The sequence below is a fragment of the Anabrus simplex genome, chromosome 2, assembly GCF_040414725.1.
Source record: "Anabrus simplex isolate iqAnaSimp1 chromosome 2, ASM4041472v1, whole genome shotgun sequence".
Taxonomy (NCBI): Eukaryota; Metazoa; Arthropoda; class Insecta; order Orthoptera; family Tettigoniidae; genus Anabrus; species Anabrus simplex.
Window position 1 is genome coordinate 256,905,918 of NC_090266.1, and position 14,298 is coordinate 256,920,215.

Sequence of the window (14,298 nt, forward strand, 5' to 3'; positions counted from 1 at the left end):
AAATTGAAATTATACTCCATCTGCAGGCGTAGCCATGCATTAAAATGTCAGTTAACCCTTCAAAACAAAGTGAATAGCGGTGCGTCTGTGTCTCTTTGTGAGGTACACAAACTACTGCGGTCATTTGAGCACGTTGTACGTAAACCAGCATATCCCATGAGAGATCTTAACAAGGTTCAAGTCATAGGGACCGTCACTTTCATCCAGGAAGGATGTACTTTTCGTCGTGTTGCTGTGGATCTCAATGTCTCTGTCAGTTATTCAACGCTTGTGGAATCTCTATAATAAGACAGGCCAGTTCACAAGGAGGGTTGGACAAGGTCATGGACGCGTGACAAACTCACAGGATGACCGATATCTAACCATTTGTGCATTGCGGCGTCATTCAGCAACTGCCAGAGAACTGCAACAAGACCTCAGGAGGGTCACTGGAGTCACGGTGTGTGACCAGACAGTAAAAAAATAAAAATAAAAATAAAAAATGGCGTATGGCTTTTAGTGCCGTGGTGTGTCCAAGGACTTCAGCTCGCCAGGTGCAGGTCTTTTGATATGACACCCGTGGGCGACCTGCGCATCGTGATGAGGATAAAATGATGAAGACGACACATACACCCAGTTCCCGTGCCAGGGGAATTAACCAATTATGGTTAAAATTACAGACCTTGCCAGGAATCAAACCCAGGACCCCTGTGACCAAAGGCCAGCACGCTAAACATTTAGCCATGGAGCCGGACTCCAGACAGTAAGGAACAGGTTAAGAGAAGTGTCCATACGACCCAGATGTCCTGTTTGAACGCCCCGTTTAACACAGCAACATCGCGCAGCTCGCCTTCTGTTTGCCCGTACCTACGTCAACTGGCAAATTCACGAATGGAGACCTGTATTGTTCACAGAAGAGTCCAGATTTCACGACACAGTGTGATGGACGTCAATGTGTATGGAGACGCCGTGGTGAGCAGTACATGCCAAATGTTTTCCAGAAAGGCTACTGATTCGGACAAGGTTCTGTGATGATGTGGGGTGGCATCAGTATTGATGGCCGTAAAGATCTCGTCGTCCGTGGTAATCTTACCGCTGCAGGGTACATCGAGCAGATACTACTACAGTATGTGTTGGTTGCTGCATACGGTGTTGGCCCTCAATTCGTATTCATGCACGACAATGCCAGGGCTCATGTAGTGCGCATCACCAGAGTTATCCTGTGAGAACCGGACATCAACAAATGGAATGGCCAGCAGTGAATCCCGACCTTAATCCCATCGAGCATGTGTGGGATAGGCTTGACAGAAGTGTTCATGGGCGTCCTATTCCACCACAGACTCTCCACAAGACCTCAAACAGGCTCTCATTGAAGAATGGGACCTGATACCGCAACGTCGCCTCCATCGACTTATACGGAGCATGCCACATAGGTGCCAAACTGTGATAAATGCTCATGGAGGATATACACCACACTGAAGCTCTCGAACTGTGATAAAAATGTACCCTGGAAGACTGTTCTCACTTTGTATTCACCTCTATTTGGACATTTCCGTTTGTGTTCTGAAAATGAATGCGAATCCATCGATGTTAATTTGTATACTTCAACGGTAAAAAATAAAGGTTTAGTTGGTAATATATCTGGGTGTGGGGTATTGTTTTGGGGAGCATGGCATACATTCAGAAACAAGTTCCCCTAATTTTTTTGAATTGTGTATATCTGGAATGTTAACTTCACATTAAAATTACTCAGGTTTGAATTAAGTATTACATTGTATCAAACAACATTATTAGTCTCTTTCTTCCTGCTTTCAATTATGCGAAAGATAATAGGAGCAGTTCCATTTTAAAAATATATAAGTTTGTATTGAAAATTATACTTCCGTACATTTTAAAATTAATTGTATCCACTAATTTCATGAGCTCCTCTACTAATATTCTGTCTGCAAAAGTTGCTTTTCAAAATTTTTTGTTGTTTAAGAAATAATGCTGGTGGTAATGTTAGGTGACTCACCCTGTATAGCAAATTTAAGCCTGGTATTCCAGCTGCTTTTATCGTATGAGGCAAGATCATTGAAGCTTGAAGATTTCCAATCTCCCATGCTCCTTAGTGTTTCAACTTCAAGCTAAGTTAATAGAGGTTAATTTTTCTTGATTTTATCTATTCTACAGGTGCGGGTGGTGGTGCTGCCTCCATTTCCATTTACCAACATGCTGTTTACCAACATGCTGAAGTACCTGTTTATTTCATCTATGATCCCTTCCTCAGTTCTTATCAACCAACCATGATTTGTTCCCAGTGCAAGGATGATTCCATATGCACTTCTTTTAATTTTTACTACTTTATATAGTAGCTTCCTACTTCCTTGACAGTCTGCTATTCTGGTAGTAAAGTCATCCCAGCATTCTTTACTTCTTGGATTAATCGTTTTACAGCCAAATTCTTGTTCCATTTGTGCTCGCTCTTTAATATCTATTTCATTTCTACTCTCACCCATTTTTTTCTTTTACGTGATGTAATTTTTTGGCACATTTCTTCCTTTTACTGCTGTCTTCACCTGGTTATTCCACCAATGCATTTCCCACAGACTTCCTCAGCTTCCCATACAAGAGTTTCTTTGACCAAGGTCCTTCTTCTATCCCTCTATTCTCATTTTTGGGAAATTTTGCTGTTTTCCTTCCTTGGTATGGTAATAACATTTCTTCTCTGAGGTCTTGAGCAAATATGCCTTGCTCACTTTAACGATGAGAAAGTTGACCAAATCACAAATAGGCCGGGCTGAGTGGCTCAGACGGTTAAGGCGCTGGCCTTCTGACCCCAACTTGGCAGGTTCGATCCTGGCTCAGTCCGGTGGTATTTGAAGGTGCTCAAATACGTCAGCCTCGTGTCGGTAGATTTACTGGCACGTAAAAGAACTCCTGCGGGACTAAATTCCGGCACCTCGGCGTCTCCGAAAACCGTAAAAGAGTAGTTAGTGGGACGTAAAACAAATATTATTATTAAATCACAAATATTTATAAAAAACACAATATTAAAAGCAATACCACTTCTAGAAGGTTTTTCACCCATAGCTGTGCCAAACACAAAATGAAAAAATTCATTAATTCAAGCATATACAAGCTAACATGCATGCAATGCTGCAATTTTCATACACGATATCAAGAACTTGTAAAAGCAAACAATATAATAGATTTTTGGCTTTCAGCAACCAGATTTCAGATTTTTACCACCATTTTTCTATAGTAGAACAGGACCTATCTATCCTCCAGCCAACCAATAAAGGTTTTCTTCTGAATGTCTTTGAAACCATTTACATAAATATAGATCAAAGATCCAATCCCACTGGAAATATGAACGAGTTATCTGAAAGTGTCAAGACAAAATTATTAGAATATTTTTTTAACAACATTATTAATAATACACAAAATGTAAGCACCCCACCAGCCAAGCATATAAGCCCCCCCCCCAATCACCCGCTCTACTGCCTCAACTCACGCCAGACACATTCCTGCCTACCCTACAAACACACTCCTCGCTTCCCTCTGAGCCCTTCCTCTCCTCTACACTCTTAGTTCATGCAGTAATAGTCACTATCAGACACATAACTTGATACAGGTCAACCAGTATAAGGCCGGCAAGGACATAAGTGTTCAAATTTCCTCCTTTTATTTACACTCAAATTCTTATTCCTTTTCTTCTGATCAAACTTTCATTAGACATCCTCCTTTACAGATTTATCATATATTACATCACACAATACCAATCCGGCCTTAATTTGCAACCTCAAGAAAAGCCACACCTCTAGTGCTATTCAACAATAGGTGATATAGTGTCAAACCCAATATTATTGTATAACATTACATACAATATTATATGAACTCTAGTTTAACAAACACCTGTACAAGTTTTTTTAAACTATGTGTGCAGTTCTGAATAGAACTTTCTTCACACCACACCATTTGCTCCTACGATTAAACGTAGTCAATTTTTAAGATGCTATTTTAACATGACACAAATGTATTTCAAATCGTTTAATTTATCACCAGAAGTGTGATTTTAGAATGTTTTAACTATGTTCATTTTTGCCTACAATGGTACCTTGGTTTTTAATAGTTTCCATGATTGAGTTCAAGCTGATGATGTTCTAAAAGAGAATGAAACGTACTTGTGAGACTTAAAATAAACCTTTTTGAACTTGTAAAGAAGGGACTTTTCTACTATTAATGAGCCCATGACAATTATTTGCTTCAACATTTTATCATTTATTGTACCGTAGTATGTACGGTTTTCAATCTAAGTATTTAATAAAGTTATACAAATAACACCAAAAAAAAAATTATCTTCCAAAGTTTAGGATGTAGAGATTATTCACAAATATACAGTATGTCTATTACAGATTGGAACAGAGCTTTATTTCATCGGGTCATTATTATAATAGGCATTCACTCACTGGTAGATATGTTTTCCGAGAGCCTCAAAGTCACTAATTACAAGTCCTTAGATGGCCGAATGTTATGGGCCCTCGTGGAAAATACATCGCCACATCGGCTAATCAGATGCTGCATACTCTCAGTTTCCAACATCAATTTAACACTCCTTCGCATTAGACTCCAGAACACACTACTAGCACTTCTGCTGTTCTCCCATTCTTAAACTGAGAATACATCACTTACTTTGGAAGGCATGTGTTAGGCATGCGGATGATGTGGCCAACCCATTGAAGTTGATGTTTGATAATCATTGTCTCAACACTCATGGTATTGGCCCCTTCCAGCACACTGATGTTTGTTTCACAGACCAGCCATTTTATTCTTAGGTATTCTTCTAAGAGATTTGGTGGTATTTTCCCAAACATTTTAAGTGCATCAGGTAAGGTTTTGAAATAGGAAAAATTAATGTTGCCATTGATGCTTTAAAATTAAGTTATTATATATCTTAAGTAATTAAGTTATTATATATCTTGAATCTGAGGTTCAGCTGTATAGAAGACCAGAGGCTGAACAAAAGTGTGATTTCACTATTATTCATGCATTCATAAGATTGCTAAAATGTATACGCAAAAATATGGAACTCTTTATTACCTTTGGTCATACCATTAGCCATTGATGTAAGGCACCAATCAAAAAATGGCCGATCCACTGATTCACCAGCATCTCTTAGAGCTCGTTTCAGCAATTCTTTGACTTCACCAGGCAGAAGGCACAAAGGATAATCAACTGGTTTCCCAGAAAATGTAGGATTATTATGATCCACTGTCATTTTGGTATTCAAATAAATTGCAAGTCCCCTGAGCCAAATTAATGGTGCATTCTGAAATCTTGCCTGGCCAATTAATAGCTCTTCAGCCATTTCTTTAGTATTTAACTGAAAAAAAAAAATTACCAAGTTAATATAAAAAATGAATATAAGAAATCAATACAAACTAAGTACATGTGAATGAAAAAAATGACGAAAAACGGAAGGAAATTTCAGGCATACCAGTTTTACAGCACATTCTAATGACTTTGGAGGCGGTGGCTTTTCCTTAGCTGTCTCCTTTTTCTTCTCAGGCAATTTCTTTTGAACTTTCTTTGATTCAGATTCCTTTGAACTATTTTCCTTCCCTGGAGCCTTTTTGTTTTCCTTATTTAGTTCCAATGCATTATATAAAGTTTTGACTTGAGACAAGGGCACTGTAAACCAAAAGAAAAAATTATTCACTAATGATCACATAAAGCACATTGCAATAAAAAATGAATAATGATATCATGGCATAATATTCAAAACAATGACTTAGTTAAACATCACAGTTAAAAACATACTTCCAGTATTCTCACAAAACAAGAAAGAAAAAGAAAGGAAAACAATTTACGAAAAATTCACACTCACAAATTACAGTCAGAGCCAATATATACATAACAGTTTTCCCATTCCTATTGTAATGTATGATACGACACTTGCATTTAAAGGTGGGTGAAACACTGGGAAAGACTGCGAAAGGGTACTACTGACACAGATTCAGAATTATTTGACAAGATAATAAGCTATGTGGGAAACGACATGGAAAGGAATGTGATTGTAGTGGGAGATCTTAATTTACGAAATGTCAATTGGGAAGGAAAAGCGAACGACAGGAAGCATGAACAACAAATGGCAAATAAGCTAATATGGGAAGGACAACTCATTCAGAAAGTGACGGAACCAACTAGAGGGAAAAATATCCTGGACGTGGTGCTGATAAAACCAAATGAGCTCTATAGAGAAACCGAAGTAATAGATGGTATTAGTGATCACGAAGCCGTTTTTGTCGTAGTTAAAAATAAATGTGGTAGAAAGGAAGGTTTTAAAAGTAGGATTATTAGGCAGTACCGTATGGCTGATAAAGCAGTCATAAGGCAGTTTTTAAAAAGTAATTATGATCAGTGGTAAACGGTAAATAAGAATGTAAACAGACTCTGGGATGGGTTTAAAGAAATTGTTGAGGAATGTGAAAACAGGTTTGTACCTTTAAAGGTGGTAAGGAATGGTAAAGACCCACCTTATTATAATAGAGAAATAGAGAGACTAAGAAGGAGGTGCAGATTGGAAAGAAATAGAGTTAGAAACGGCTGTGGAAGTAAGGAGAAATTTAAGGAACTTACTAGGAAATTGAATCTAGCAAAGAAGGCAGCTAAGGATAACATGATGGCAAGCATAACTGGCAGTCATACAAATTTTAGTGAATAATGGAAGGGTATGTATAGGTACTTTAAGGCAGAAACAGGTTCCAAGAAGGACATTCCAGGAATAATTAATGAACAAAGAGAGTGTGTATGTGAGGATCTTCAAAAGGCAGAAGTATTCAGTCAGCAGTATGTAAAGATTGTTGGTTACAAGGAAAATGTCCAGATAGAGGAGGTGACTAATGCTAAAGAAGTATTAAAATTTACATATGATAACAATGATATTTACAATAAGATACAACAGTTGAAAACTAGAAAAGCGGCTGGAATTGATAAGATTTCTGGGGATATACTAAAGACAATGGGTTGGGATATAGTACCATATCTGAAGTACTTATTATTGTTTGGTTGAAGGAGCTATACCAAATGCAGAGTTGCTATAGTAGCCCCTGTGTATAAAGGAATGGGTGATAAACATAAAGCTGAAAATTGCAGGCCAGTCAGTTTGACATGCATTGCATGCAAGCTTTGGGAAAGCATTCTTTCTGATTTTTTTTTTTTTTTTTTTTGCTAGTTGCTTTACGTCGCACCGACACAGATAGGTCTTGTGGCGACGATGGGACAGGGAAGGGCTAGGAGTGGAAGGAAGCGGCCGTCGCCTTAATTAAGGTACAGCCCCAGCATTTGCCTGGTGTGAAAAATTGGAAACCACGGAAAACCATTTTCAAGGCTGCCGACAGTGGGGTTCGAACCTACTATCTCCCGAATACTGGGTACTGGCCGCACTTAAGCGACTGCAGCTATCGAGCTCGGTCTGATTATATTAGACATGTTTGCAAACTCAATAACTGGTTGAATGGAAGGCAATTCGGTTTTAGGAAAAGTTATTCCATTGAAGCTCAAATTGTAGGATTCCAGCAAGATATAGCAGATATTTTGGATTCAGGAGGTCAAATGGACTGTATCGCGATTGACCTGTCGAAAGCATTTGATAGGGTGGATCATGGGAGACTACTGACAAAAAATTAGTGCAATTGGACTGGACAAAAGAGTGACTGAATGGGTTGCTATATTTCCAGAAAATAGATCTCAGAGAATTAGAGTAGGCAAAGCTTTATCTGACCCTGTAATAATTAAGAGGGGAATTCCTCAAGGCAGTATTATTGGACCTTTATGTTTTCTTATATATATATATATATAAATGATATGAGTAAAGGAGTGGAATCAGAAGTAAGGCTTTTTGCGGATGATGTTATTCTCTATAGAATAATAAATAAGTTACAAGATTGTGAGCAACTGCAAAATGACCTCGATAATGTGTAATGGACAGTGGGCAATGGTATGATGATAAATGGGCTTAAAAGTCAGATTGTGAGTTTCACAAATAGGGAAAGTCCTCTCATTTTTAATTACTGCGTTGATGGGGTGAAAGTTCCTTTTGGGGATCATTGTAAGTATCTGGGTGTTAATATAAGGAAAGATCTTCATTGGGGTAATCACATAAATGGTATTGTAAACAAAGGATACGTATCTCTGCACATGGTTATGAGGGTGTTTAGGGGTTGTAGTAAGGATGTAAAGGAGAGGGCTTATAAGTCTCTGGTAAGACCCCAACTAAAGTATGGTTCCAGTGTATGGGACCCTCACCAGGATTACTTGATTCAAGAACTGGAAAAAATTCAAAGAAAAGCAGCTCTATTTGTTCTGGGTGATTTCCAACAAAAGAGTAGCGTTACAAAAATGTTGCAAATTTTGGGCTGGGAAGAACTGGGAGAAAGGAGACGATCTGCTTGACTGAGTGGTATGTTCCGAGCTGTCCGCAGAGATATGGCGTGAAATGACATTAGTAGACAAATAAGTTTGAGTGGCGTCTTTAAAAGTAGGAAAGATCACAATATGAAGATAAAGTTGGAATACAACAGAACAAATTGGGGCAAATATTCATTTATAGGAAGGGGAGTTAGTGATTGGAATAACTTACCAAGGGAGATGTTCAATAAATTTCCAATGTCATTGAAATCATTTAAGAAAAGGCTAGGAAAACAACAGATAGGGAATCTGCCACCTGGGCGACTGCCCTAAATGCAGATCAGTATTGATTGATTGGTGGAAATATAAGCCTCTACCTGTTTACAATTCTCACACGTATAACCAGTACATCGAAGTCAACTAAAACAACTATTCATGGGCTGATGACCTAGATGTTAGTCCACTTCAAACAACAAGCGAGCAACAACTGTTCATTACAGTTAGAGATACAATGAAGGGTGGGTTGCCAGGAAGGAGGAAGCTGGCTCGTGGATGTACCATTTGTAACAGAAACAATTCAAGTTTAAGTTAAAAAATAGTATTATGTAATAATGGTATGAAATTGATAGCGATTTCTAAAGGAACAACATGCAAAATTTTTACAAGACATTCAGGGAAGAACTAACTAATTCCAAGGCACCCAGTCTTTGCTTTTATCCCCCTGATGAAACACTTGAGACGAATACAAAGGCCAATTGTGAGATCCTGAAGCAGTTCTTCGAGAAGCTACACAACAGTGAACCACCTACAGAAAGACTACAATTTCATGCAACTACTCCGAACCAAGACTCAGTACCACCTACTCACGAGGAGATATGAAACATCATATTACATCTCAAAAGCAACAAGTTACCAGGAGAATATGAAATAATCGCCAAAATGATAAAGATTGGAGGGGAACTCATGGGTGATAAACTATAAACCATCATTGCAAATATATGGGAAACCAGCATCATACCATCAGACTTCAAAACCGCTTTGATTTATCTACTACACAAAAAGAGTGACAAGACTGATCCAAACAACTATCGAAGTATTTTACTTGTATCAATCGCCTACAAAGTTCTCTCATGTGCCCTCTTCACCAGATTGTAACAACAGACAGAACATTTAATTGGTGAATACCAGGTAGGCTTACAACCACACCAATCACGCACAGAACAGATCTGGAACCTCTAGATGATTTTGCAACACCGGCAGTCGAACCGCATGGTCATCACTTTCGTAGACTTTAAAAAAGCATACGGCTCTATTGACCGCATTACCCTGTTCATCATACTGCATGAATGCGGCATGGGTACCAAAACAACTGTGTTAACTGAACAGACTTCGACAGACACAACCTCTAAAGTAAAATTCATGTGTGAAAACTCCGAATCTTTTCAAATCAGAACAAGAGTAAGACAGGGTGATGGGTTGTCCCCACTCTTGTTTAATCTGGTACTGGATAAGATCATCAAAATCAGGGAGAGGGAAGTACCTGGAATAAGTATGGGAACCAAAGATAAGAGAATCAACATAAAGTGCCTTGTCTTTGCTGATGACCTAGCAATAAAAACTCAGACTTCTGAGGAATCCAGACATGCCACTGATAAACTTCATGAAATAGTCATCAAAACCAGTCTCCAAATCTCTATATAATGTATATATACATCATATGATACTTTCAATACGGACCAAAAATGATTTTCATTACTCCAAATCTCTTACGAGAAAACACAATACATGGACTCCAAGAACCAAAGCCTGACATCATTTCCAACCAAATATGGCAACATCACACAAGTTAAGCACTTCAAGTACTTAAGTGAAATTATCAGGATTGCTGGAAGTGAAATGATAGCTAATGTAACATGTGCAGAAATACTACATAAAGCCTACACAATCACTTGAACGTATGTACAATAACAAATCGCTTTCCACTAAAGCCAATCTCCGACACTACCGGTACCACACAGTTGTACTTCCAGAAGTACTCTACACAATTGAGATGCCATCCTTAACCATAAACATCAAGGACCTACAGAAAATAGAATGGCAGATACTCAGGAAGATATTTGGACCCAAGATTCAAGACTGTATCTGGATGCGTAAAAGCTCAGAAAAACTGTATTCTATGACTGAGCTTGGCAGAGGTGCATGAAATTTTACGGACACACAGCACCAATAGACGACTCTCGACTGACCAAAAAAAATCATCTTCATCATTAACGGAAGCTGACAAACCAAACTACGCTAGCTGGCAGACACTCAAGCGACCTTGCAGAAATTAATATTGACCCACTGGCAACTACACGGACTACATTCAGAGAGAAAATCAATTCACATAAGTTCACATCCAAGAACCCAACAGCCAGGAACTTGAAACTTAAAAAAGCTTGGACATAAGAGAGAAGACAAGCCCAAAGTGAAAGGATGAGGAAGTTTTGGAAAGATAAGAAGAACAAGAAGTCCAGTGCTAAATAATGGTTCTACGTGCTCCTTAGAGGGAAAAATGCATATATTTATATATAAATAATGGTATGTGTTTAACATCCTTTTAATATCTATCAACCTCAAGATATTACCAACTGCTATTAAAAAAAAAAAAAAAAAAAATCTTCAGTGAAACTGTAAAATCAACAGATATCAAGTCAGTCAACTCCTATGCTGAGGTTGAGGGATCATAACCTAGCACAGTTGGTTGGCAGTATGTCAGTAGATTTACTGGCTTATTAATGTACCATTTCAATGCACAACTCTGCTAACATAGTGGGATGTAAAGCCAATAACTCTGCTAACACAGCATCTCTTAAAACTAATAGTAGTTGAAAGGACAAACAACACATAAGCATTATTCTCACATTTACGCAAAGTACAGGGATTCAAACCCGCAACCTTGAGTACATGAAGCAAGTTACTTACACAGCTGGTCAAGTTGTTACACAAATTTAAGAATAATACTGCCCTTTATGATACAAAAACAGAACTGCTTCTCAGTCCTACATATTAAGGTACATGAAGCAAGTTGCTTACACAGCTAGTCAAGTTGTTATACAAATTTAGAAATAATACTGCCCTTTATGACTCAAACTGAAATGAACAGAATTGCTTCTCAGTCTTACATATTAAAAACAAAAGATAAGACAGGACAAATATGAAGGGCAATCTACAACAAATGACAAGAAACACACCGGACTAAATCATCAGTCCAAAGATCTTAACACACAAAGAGAGTTTGAAGAATTCCTTGATGGGTAAAGAAGGATGGTAGGTGGAATTATTATTGCCACTAACATATACCTGTTATCAGAGATGATCTGATAGGAAAAGATTGGGAAAGGTAGCACGCCATGGCCATAATGAAGGTACGGACTCAGCATTTACCTGATGTAAAAATAGAAGATGATGAATACAGCAGCTGGGCATAACTTGGGGCCTGCCACAATAGTTGCTGTGGCCTGGTATTGTCAAGCTTAAAATTAAATTAGGGGTATATGAATAAACAACGGCATGCTAACTGAGCTGCCATGTTGAGTCTTAACTAGGAAGCAGAAACTGCAATGACATCTACCAGCCTTGAAAACTATTAGCTACTAGCGCCATCAACCAGCTTATTCTGAACAAAGCACGCTTCTACATTCTTGAATTATTTCCTGCTAGGACATCAAGAGCAGTCAACAGGATCCTCTAGGACAAGCTACTCCGTGTTTTATACAGGGTGGGCCACAAAAAGTAGCCCTTCTCCAACAATAGTGTGCCAAGTTGAATGAGATAGTGGACTGTATTATTCACATACTTACAAGTTACAACAGATGCTAAAAGTGGTTCCCGTCCACATCTATGAACATTTGGGCATGTCAGAGCATGCTGGCTGATACTGCTTGCAGCTCTTCAACAGTGATGCAGTGAACAGAGTTCATGATATTTTCTTTGATTTCATCCTAGGTATACGAATCATTTGTGTACAATTTCTGCTTAAATTTTCTCACAGTTAAAAATCACATGTTGACAAGTCCAGGTAAAGTGATGGCCATAACCACCCGCTCACAGTTTGCTTCTCCATATATACTGACAAACCAGGACATTATGACTACCTACCTAATAGCCGGTATGTCCACCTTTGGCACGTATAACAGCGGCGACGTGTCTTGGTATGGAAGCAATGAGGCCTTGGTAGGTCGCTGGAGGGAGTTGGCACCACATCTGCACACACAAGTCATCTGATTCCCGTAAATTCCGGGGAGGGGGGCGATGAGCTCTTGACACCACGTTCAATCACATCCAAGATGTGTTTGATCGGGTTAAGATTTGGCAAATTGGGGGGCCAGCACATCAACTGCAACTCACCACCGTGTTCCTCGAACCACACCATCACACTCCTGGCCTTGTGACATGGCGCATTATCTTGTTGAAAAATGCCAATGCTGTTGGGAAACATGATAGTCATGAAGGGGTGTCAGTGGTCTGCAACCAGCGTAAGATACTTCTCGGCCATCATGGTGCCTTACACAAGTTCCGCTGGACCCATTGAAGCCCACATGAATGTTCCCCAGAGCCTCATTGAGCCGCCGCCAGCCTGTCTCTGTCCCGAAGTACAGGTGTCAAGGAGCTGCTCTCCTGGAAGACGACGGATTCCAACACTCCTATTGGCCTGATGAAGAAGGTATCAGAATTCATCAGATCATGCAACGCTCTACCACTGTGCCAACAACCAGTGACGATGGTCAAGTGCCCGTTTCGGTTATAATTGCCGATGTCATGGTGTTAACATTGGCACATGCATGGGTCGTCAGCCGCGGAGGTTTATCCTTAGCAGTGTTCTCTGCCCAGCATTAAAGTCTGATGTTAGTTCTGCCAAAGCTCGCCGCCTGTTCTGTTTTACCAGTCTGCCCAGCCTACGATGTTCGACATCTGTAATGAGGGGTGGCCGTCCCACCCCTCGACATTTGGACGTGGTTTCACCTTGGTTTCGCTACTTGTTGAAGACACTCACCACAGCACTCCTCAAACATCCAACAAGTCGTGCAGTTGCAAGTGATAAATATCATTATGGTTCCGTATTTAAGATACTATACTTGTAGGATGCTAATTAATTTATTATTTAACCACCTATTCAATACATTAAAATTTTTATACAATTAGAACTCTGTGAGCCTCCGTGGCTCAGAGGCAGCGCGTCGGCCTCTCAGCGCTGGATACCGTGGTTCAAATCCCAGTCACTCCATGTGAGATTTGTGCTGGACAAAGCGGAGGCAGGACAGGTTTTTCTCCTGGTACTCCGGTTTTCCCTGTCATCTTTCATTCCAGCAACACTCTCCATTCTCATTTCATAGCATCTATCAGTCATTAATAAATCACTTTGGGAGTGGCGACCCCATTGTACTAATAGCCTATATCTGCTTCATTCATTCCATCCCTGACCCAGTCAATGACTGGAGAACAGGTTGTAGGTTTTCATTTTCAGAACTCTGCGAACGAAATGGAATTCGATGGGGAGCTATCAATATTAATGGGGCTTATGGAAGAAAGATAGTAGGAAGAGATAGGAGATTATAAAGTGTACTTGACGGGTGTTAGAAAGGGAAGGGCAGAGTATGGGGTAGGGCTGCTTATCAGGAATACCATTGCAGGTAACATAATTTCTGCTAGGCACGTAAATGAGCGAATGATGTGGGTAGATTTGGCAGTTGGAGGAATTAGGACAAGAATTGTCTCAGTGTAATCACTATGTGAGGGAGCAAATGAGGATGAAGTTGACAAGTTTTATGAAGCATTGAGTGACATTGTGGTCAGGGTCAACAACAAGGATAGGATAGTGCTAATGGGCGATTTCAATGCGAGAGTTGGAAATAGAACTGAAGGATATGAAAGGGTAATTGGTAAATG

General features: G+C 39.4%; 1 protein-coding gene across 1 annotated transcript in view; it reads right to left on the reverse strand.

Annotated features, from left to right (window-relative positions):
* Tmem214 (Transmembrane protein 214) overlaps positions 1 to 14,298 on the reverse strand; it is a 430,961-nt gene that overhangs the window by 362,535 nt on the left and 54,128 nt on the right. Inside the window, exons 2-3 of the mRNA XM_067140553.2 lie at positions 5,459 to 5,652; positions 5,062 to 5,344 (exon numbers count right to left, since the gene is read on the reverse strand). Coding sequence (XP_066996654.1) covers positions 5,062 to 5,344; positions 5,459 to 5,652 — 477 coding nt within the window. The remainder of the gene's footprint in view (positions 1 to 5,061; positions 5,345 to 5,458; positions 5,653 to 14,298) is intronic.